The sequence below is a fragment of the Leuciscus leuciscus genome, assembly GCF_965113295.1.
Source record: "Leuciscus leuciscus genome assembly, chromosome: 14".
Classification (NCBI taxonomy): Eukaryota; Metazoa; Chordata; class Actinopteri; order Cypriniformes; family Leuciscidae; genus Leuciscus; species Leuciscus leuciscus.
Window position 1 is genome coordinate 35,289,571 of NC_138738.1, and position 8,797 is coordinate 35,298,367.

An 8,797-nucleotide genomic window follows, 5' to 3' on the forward strand; every position below is an offset into this window, starting at 1 on the left:
ATCTGCTGAGAAAGGAATTGTGCTGTCTGTACCACGCACAAAATATAAGCAATGGAGTGATAGGGCTTTTGCTGTAGTTGCCCCTAAGCTATGGAATATGCTACCACTTTATATTAGGTCTGCTCCGACTATAGGCTCTTTTAAAAGCCTTTTGAAAATTCACTTATTTCATATGTCCTCTTTAGGTGTAGAGGGATGAGCTCTTGTGCATCTATGTTTTATCTATGTTTTACTATGTGGTTTTAGTGTGGTGTTGTTTTATTGTGTTTTATTTTTTGTTTTTGATTTTTTCTTACTTTAGAATTGCTTGTACAGCACTTTGGTACAACTTATTGTTGTTGGAGTAGTGCTTTATAAATAAATAAAGAAGAAGAAGAAGAACTGCCTTAATTCTACGTGGCATTGATTCAACAAGGTGCTGAAAGCATTCTTTAGAAATGTTGTCCCATATTGATAGGATAGCATCTTGCAGGTGATGGAGATTTGTGGGATGCACATCCAGGGCACGAAGCTCCCGTTCCACCACATCCCAAAGATGCTCTATTGGGTTGAGATCTGGTGACTGTGGGGGCCATTTTAGTACAGTGAACTCATTGTCATGTTCAAGAAACCAATTTGAAATGATTCGAGCTTTGTGACATGGTGCATTATCCTGCTGGAAGTAGCCATCAGAGGATGGGTACATGGTGGTCATAAAGGGATGGACATGGTCCGAAACAATGCTCAGGTAGGCCGTGGCATTTAAACGATGCCCAATTGGCACTAAGGGGCCTAAAGTGTGCCAAGAAAACATCCCCCACACCATTACACCACCACCACCAGCCTGCACAGTGGTTACAAGGCATGATGGATCCATGATCTCATTCTGTTTACGCCAAATTCTGATTCTACCATCTGAATGTCTCAACAGAAATCGAGACTCATCAGACCAGGCAACATTTTTTTCCAGTCTTCAACTGTCCAATTTTGGTGAGCTCGTGCAAATTGTAGCCTCTTTTTCCTATTTGTAGTGGAGATGAGTGGTACCCGGTGGGGTCTTCTGCTGCTGTAGCCCATCCGCCTCAAGGTTGTGCGTGTTGTGGCTTCACAAATGCTTTGCTGCATACCTCGGTTGTAACGAGTGGTTATTTCAGTCAAAGTCGCTCTTCTATCAGCTTGAATCAGTCGGCCCATTCTCCTCTGACCTCTAGCTAGGGATGGCTGACGCGAAACAGTCGTTCCGAAGCTTTGCGAGATCCCGAAGCGCAGATGTTTCGAAACACTGATCCGAAGCGTGATTCAAAACACCCATGTCACGTGACTATGGCCAAACGAAGCCTCGAAATGTTTCACTAAGTGTTTCATCAGGTGTGGTCCGCCGAATCAGCGTTTGATTGACACGGTCGGGAACAGACCGCACAATCGCGCACATCTGTATAAAAGTGAAATCAACGCATATTGACCTCGTGGGTTTTTGTGAGAGGAGTTTGATTTTGAGATAGCGGACTTTTGGTGATATAGTGACATAGTGTGATTTGATTAGTTATAGGCTATTTAGGCTTACATTTAAATTTACACAACACATTGACTGATAGGCTAGAGACAGACAGAGTATACATATAGTGACAAATTAATAGATACATAGATATAAATATATATAGACAGCTAGATTAATAGATATATACATATATAGATAGATTATATATAAATACATAGATATATTATATCTAGATACATATCTAGATACATATTTAGAGACATAGATAGATTATAGATACATATCTAGATACATAGATAGATTCATATAGATTTGGATAGATAGATCAAATGGAGGCTCCCCAGAAGAGATGCTGTACATCTGTGGTGTGGGAGCATTTCCGTTTAGAAACCCCAAATAAATTGAGATGTGTGTATTGTGATCGGCAGCTAGCCTACTGCAACAATACATCATCCATGATGCGCCATTTGAGGAGAATTTGAAATTTGCGTATTTGCCCAGAACTCATGATCCCCTAACTTACTGGAAAGAGAGAGCAGTAATCTTTCCTCATTTGTATGTCCTTGCTAAAAATATATATTTGCACGTCAGCAACAAGTGTCCCTTGTGAGAGGATTTTTTCAAAGGCTGGAGAAATTATCTGTAAAAAAAGAAGTCCTTCCACAGCAGAGAAATTAATATTTTTAAATAAAAATCTCTAAAAAATTGAGACATTGTGGCTTGATTTCTTTTATTAATATTCATTTTGCAGGACCAAAATAACATTATGCACAGTGAGGAGCCAACAGGTTACAAGCATTTTTTTAATGGCTCGTCAAGGTTGTTTCAGATCAACACCTGCAAGTGACCACTAGGTGTCACCGTTGAGACGGGTGTCGGATTGATTCGAAGCCTCGAAACAATATGGCCCATTTGGTTCAACTGTTTCATTGCTTCACGAAGCCTCGATCTGCCCACCACCACCTCTAGCATCAACAAGGCATTTTCGCCCACAGGACTGCCGCATACTGGATGTTTTTCCCTTTTCACACCATTCTTTGTAAACCCTAGAAATGGTTGTGCGTGAAAATCCCAGTAACTGAGCAGATTGTGAAATACTCAGACCGGCCCGTCTGGCACCAACAACCATGCCACGCTCAAAATTGCTTAAATCACCTTTCTTTCCCATTCTGACATTCAGTTTGGAGTTCAGGAGATTGTCTTGACCAGGACCACACCCCTACATGCACTGAAGCAACTACCATGTGATTGGTTGATTAGATAATTGCATTAATGAGAAATTGAACAGGTGTTCCTAATAATCCTTTAGGTGAGTGTACATACAATACTGGTCAAAAGTAAAGGAATACATTTTTTTTTAAGTTATTTAGTCTCTTATGCTCACCAATGATGATTTATTTGATAAAAAATACAGTAAAACAGTAATATTGTGAAAAACTACACTTTAAAGGATTATATATATATATATATATATATATATATACACCTTTATTTTATTTCTGTGATGCAAAACTGAATTTTCAGCATTCTTACTCCAGTCTTCCCGATAAGACTTTAAAAACAAAACAAAAAAAAACACTAATATTCAAACCATTTGACCAGTAGTGTACACAAGTCACATTAAATGTTCATCAAAAAATAAGTACATTTATTGTGCTCATATTCTATTGCAAAACACCTTTGCTGCTATTAAGGTGGGTGACCGGTATGGTTAAGGACAGGTTTGGTGGCATGTGTAGATTTAAGGGTGGGGTCAAGTGTAATTATAAATGTAATTACAGAAATTACTAACAGTTGTAATTACATATAGGCATTCTTAAAATATGCAAGTACAAAGTAAAATCAAGTACACAATACGTGCATAGTATCAAATTTAATTGTTAGTAAATAATACTCCTATATAAAGTGGGACTGAATATTACAATGCATAAAGACAACCTCTAAATTATACTTTGTTACTAAAGTAGTCTGCATGTCCTGTAACCAAGAATCAAAGTTCTACTTATTCATGTCAGTGTAATAGGTTTAAAAAAACAAAACAAGAAGTGATATTAATCAGGAGACGAGATATTCATTTTTAAATGTGGCAGGCCACAACTTTATTTACAAAGTACAAACTCCAGAACAGAATCTCCTGTGTAACACATGGCAGATTGTCAGGACCGTACTTTACTTGTCCTCAGGTTTGTTGAAGCAGTAAGTCAGGCAGCACTTCCCGCAGTAATGACGGTCAAAGTGGCTGGCCATGAACACCCCCGCTCCACACTCATCCGCGGGACACTCACGGCGCAGACGGTGGATCTTGCCGTTCTCATCAACCTGAGGATCAAGACAGACAACTTAGAGTTCACACTGACAACTCCCAAAGCAGAGCACAGGATACATGCCTGACAGGTGACCTACCTTGTAATATTTAAGCACAGCAAGCTTGACCTTCTTTCTCTTGTGCTTGTTCTTCTTGGGAGTGGTGTAGGACTTCTTCTTCCTCTTCTTAGCACCACCACGCAGTCTCAGCACGAGATGCAGAGTGGACTCCTGGATGAATGAGCGCAATGTTCATTTGGATGCTTTACAGTCTGACATTATTTGAAAACCTGAGCGGTGCAGTATGATGAAGATTGAGAACCTTCAAATCTGAATGATCGTTCAGCTTGGATGTTTATTCACTGACCTTCTGAATGTTGTAGTCAGACAGGGTGCGTCCATCCTCCAGCTGTTTCCCAGCAAAGATCAATCTCTGCTGATCAGGAGGGATTCCTGCATTCAAGACATTTAGCAGTCAGTCTTTAGTCTTCACTTACTTTTAGTTTGTAGTTCACAGCATCACGCACACAACTTACCTTCCTTGTCTTGAATCTTTGCCTTGACATTTTCAATAGTATCAGAGGGCTCAACCTATAAAACATTGAGGCGAATAGAGATTACATAACAGTAAACTGCACTAATGGCTGGTGCGATTTCGGCTATTCTATATATTACAAATCACACTGTACAACATGGATCTAATAAACTTGGGCACGAAATGTATGTAGACTGTACGATGATGACACCTACTGAATCGTAGGCTACGGCACAAGTTTGTATAAAAGAAAACGTCATAAGCAGGTGCTAGTGGTAAAAAAATAGAGCAAGATGAATCGCACTGGCAATTGTGGTTTATATGTGCGCTGAAAAAAAGGAGGTAGTAAAAGAGGAGAATATAAAAGTGGTCGTGGCTAGGGAAGAGAGGATAACCTAAATGCTAAATTTATGACTGTCAGAAAATTGATCGCAAAACTGTTACTACGGCCATCTTTGAACCGCTCACATGACCACAGAAATCTAGGACAGCCCAAAATCGCACAATGTGCATTAAATGGCGCTTTTCCACTACACAGTACCAGCTCGCCTCGGCTCGCTTTTCGCTCCGTTTTCCATTGCAGATAGTACCTCCACAATAGTACCTGGTCGTCATAGCGACGCCGCAGGAAACTGCCGTGACTTAATCTTTTACGCGAGACACACCCGCTACCCACACACACAGGACAATGAAGGAAGTCGAGTGTATGCTGTTTTTGGATGTTTTTGTTTTTGCTGTTTTTTATTCAGGATACTCCGTCTGGCGCGTGCAATGAGGACGCAGTGAATAGTGACGATTCTCTCTGACCAATCAGCAGTCTGCTGTGTTTTCACATCACATTTTAGTATCGCCTCGGCTCGCTGGAGGTGGTACGAAAAAAAGTACCTGGAAGCGGGTACAGGTACAACTTTTACACAGTGGAAAACCAAACAGAGCCGAGTCGAGGCGAGCTGGTACTGTGTAGTGGAAAAGCGCCAAAAGCAATAGTTGTTCAAATCAATTAAAATGTAAAAGGAGACCTTTTTTCAAATCACTAACTGATTTTGTCTGACATTTTTAGTTTTTTTTTGTTTCTTTTTCTTTTGTTGAAAGTTAACATCTTTAAATTTAAACTGATACCTATTTTACCTGAAGTAAAAAAGAAAAAAAAAAGACTAATGCATACACTGCATCTGGCACCTATCATACATTGGTAATGCTTTACAATATGGTCTCATTTGTTAATATTAGTTAAATCACTAACAAAAATTAACAATGGACAATATATTGTTAGGGCATGATAATGTTAGTTTAAGATGTTCATGTTCACAGTGCATTAATGTTAACAGATACAACTTTTAACCTTAATGTATTAGCAAATGGTCACACAAACATTAAAATAAATAAATGCTGTCCAAGTATTGTTCAACCTTCCTACAAAGCGTTACCCATACATTGATGTTAGAATAGTAGATGTAAATCAGAGGGCAATTGTAGTTAAAAAAAAATGCATAACTGAATTGAAATATTCCTAATATTATTATTTCCTTAAAACATCAAGTTATAGACACATTTTCCATTTGTTTCCAGTCTCTTCTAACGTGCCACATGACATAGCATTAGCATTATTTAGAGCTTCCGTAAAACAATAAAAAAAATTGCCTTTGCTTACGTTTTTACATTACATATCCTATACTATTGTATTTAAAGATTCCTAAAATGCAAAATAACGTGGCCTCACGTAGTCAAACGCTGAAATTAAATCAAATAATAAAGTGTCGAGCTGTCTCGTGCGGCTCATCTGCGCCTCACCTCGAGGGTGATGGTTTTCCCCGTGAGAGTTTTCACGAAAATCTGCATCTTGATGTGCAATCCACCTGTGTATAAAGCATATGAATGTTTCTGGATGAAGTTAAAGCACATATATAAACGAATATCATATTTATTTCGTTATTATTCGTTCGTGACAGTAACTCACCACCAGCTCTGAGATGGCGGAAACCGAAAAGGGTCCTTCTAACGGTACAATGTGCTCTTCAGCGCTGTAAGGCTGCCCGGCGAACTGCCTGATGGGAAAATGAGGTAAAGAAAAAGTGAGACAGAGACATTATATTTAACACTTCTGACGATGTTATATTTTAATGTTGTATAGACGCCGTTAATTTATCTAGTGTAAGATATAAATATGAAAAATAACATAATGAGTTTTCATTTTCACATTATAAGAAGTCTGTTCACTCAGAACAGTTTTACCTCATAGATAAATAAAAAAAGCTCACGATTTTTTAATGAATTGTATTTATTATTATTATTATTATTATTATTATTATTATAAACGAAAACTTTGCTATTAACTGCTTATGTGCTGTTTTAGAATTCATATTTTGTGAATGTGTGAGTGTACGTGGGAGAAATGTATGTACACCACCAGGGGCGCTATAACAAGTGTTGGCACTGCATGTTGAAAGAGGATTTGAGTGTTGCTCACCAGAAATGAAAATGGATTCAGTTCAGTTCAGTCAGTCATGTGATAACTTGATGCATTCGGTGGGCTCAAAGGACTTTCACATGCATGAAATGTCCAACAAAGTCCTCCTTATGTCAGGTCTGACAAGCATGCCAATTTGTCTTCCTCTTTGTTGTATTACATAATACATCCTTTCCAGCCCTAGTTAGAGCAAATGGTTGTTTGCCAATTTACTCCTTTAACTTGCTCAATGCTCGGCCAGTTCTTATATTGTGTAATCTTGGTTTTGTAACCACAGGCAACAGCCTTTGCATAACATGGCTCTTGCTTCATCTCTCATTGCCAAAAATTGAATATTTTTCTCTGCAGAAGCAGAATAAGGAAATGGAGCTCTTTGTTTTTGTGCATCCAGATCTGGACGAGTGTGACGTGTTTTTGAACAGCATGTTCTCATATAGAGATCAGCACCTTTTAAAAGGAAGGAACCACATAAATACTCCTTTTACACACAAACATGCAATGGTCTTTAGATGTGAGACAACTGACCGAGCAGGCTTGAGTGATACTGTTAACACCTTTAGGTGCTGCATGAATGTTATAGAGTTGCACCATGAAGAAAGCAGCCTGTAAACCATGCCACAACACGAAGTGTTCCAAAAACAGGTCTGTCTCCGTCTGTGATAAATGCTTAGGGGAGGGAGCAAGTAGATACAGAAAACAGCTGCAGAGCCAGATCTAAACTGCAGTGTAGACTTGACATGAGAGAGCAGAGGCCATGCACTGATGAGATCAGGTATCTCTGCTTCTGGGAATGCCATAGTCAAAAGATAATGCTAGATAAAAGTTGCAATGAGCTGGGATGCATTGCATACTTTCAGTGTTGATAACATTTACACACATGCACTCAAATGGCATTGAAGCTGATGACTAGATGCATGCTTAAGGGGTGAAAAAATAACTTTGCAAAAGAATTTAATTAAACACTCATTTAACCACTTTAAAGGAATAGATTTTAAACATTTATTCAACCTCATGTTGTTTCGAAACTCATGTGCTGTCATTTTTCACATACAACGCAAACTTTTTGGAAAAACTCTTCAGGACCGTTTTGCACGACACCAACTAAAAATAGAAAACCTTTTATGCATTTTGGACATTTATTTTACATGGTAACATGTTTTGTTGGCCTGAAAACGCAAACTTTTGAAAACTGGTATCAAAGTGCAAGTTTTTGAAAATGACTCCGTTATTGTCTGTGTAAACTAAAACATGAATTTGTGAAAACATTTACGTCATGAGCATGCGTGTTTTGTGGCATGTAGTGTTTCTTTACAAAGTTTCTTTACAAACGCCATCTACTGGCCTGACATACAAAATACAGCGTTTTTAGTCATTTTTGTGGATCAGTGTGAACCATAGACTGTAAAAAAAAAAAAAGTAAATGGGGATTGTTTTGACAATGTTGACGCCTGTAAATGAAACTTTTCAAAAATGCAAAGGAAAACCTTTTCCGGTTTGAGTACATCATTGCCATGTATACATTCATGTAGCTCTTGCGTCTGCTACAGCACTTAAATCTAATTACCTTTATTCTTCTCTCTGTATTCTGCAGAATACTTAAAATATAGCACATATAGTCTGCTTTTATGGCACTTCATTATATGCTGTACTGACCATGAATCATTGTTATAGGCTATAAAAAGAGCAGCTTGAACATTCTACATTATGTTCCCCTGAATAATTAGCATATACTGTAGGTTTGGAATGACATTAGGGCAGTGTTATATAGTACAGACCAATGAAGTATTTATTAAGCATTTTAATTATTTTGAATACATTTTCATTTTATTTTTAGTGAATCAGTGTGAATTGGAAGGAGGACATTGATTTCAGATTTATTTCAGTTACCAAAATGATTGTAGTAGTTTTAGTTAACTAAAACAACACTGCATGAGAGGAATTAATAACAGAATATCAATTATGTGAACATTCATTTTATTTAATCAGATGTTTATTTAATCAAAAATGTTTCCCC

The 8,797-nt window shown here is 37.9% G+C and overlaps 1 protein-coding gene across 1 annotated transcript; it reads right to left on the bottom strand.

Annotated features, from left to right (window-relative positions):
* Nucleotides 1–3,547: 3,547 nt before the first annotated feature.
* On the bottom strand, nt 3,548–6,358 carry rps27a (ribosomal protein S27a). Its single transcript, XM_082189976.1, has 6 exons — nt 6,274–6,358; nt 6,108–6,172; nt 4,318–4,372; nt 4,149–4,234; nt 3,881–4,012; nt 3,548–3,796 (listed from the first exon to the last, which is right to left on the bottom strand). Exons 2-6 carry the CDS (start codon nt 6,153–6,155, stop codon nt 3,647–3,649), a joined length of 471 nt encoding a protein of 156 aa, XP_082046102.1. The 5' UTR covers nt 6,156–6,172; nt 6,274–6,358; the 3' UTR covers nt 3,548–3,646.
* Between the last annotated feature and the right edge of the window lie 2,439 nt (nt 6,359–8,797).

Coding starts and splice junctions, on each gene's coding strand:
- rps27a (XM_082189976.1), bottom strand. CDS start 6,155: ATGCAGATTTTCGTGAAAACTCTCACGGGGAAAACCATCACCCTCGAG. Junction 4,235..4,317: donor AAAGATTCAAGACAAGGAAG/GTAAGTTGTGTG, acceptor TCTTGAATGCAG/GAATCCCTCCTGATCAGCAG. Junction 4,013..4,148: donor CTGACTACAACATTCAGAAG/GTCAGTGAATAA, acceptor TCATTCATCCAG/GAGTCCACTCTGCATCTCGT.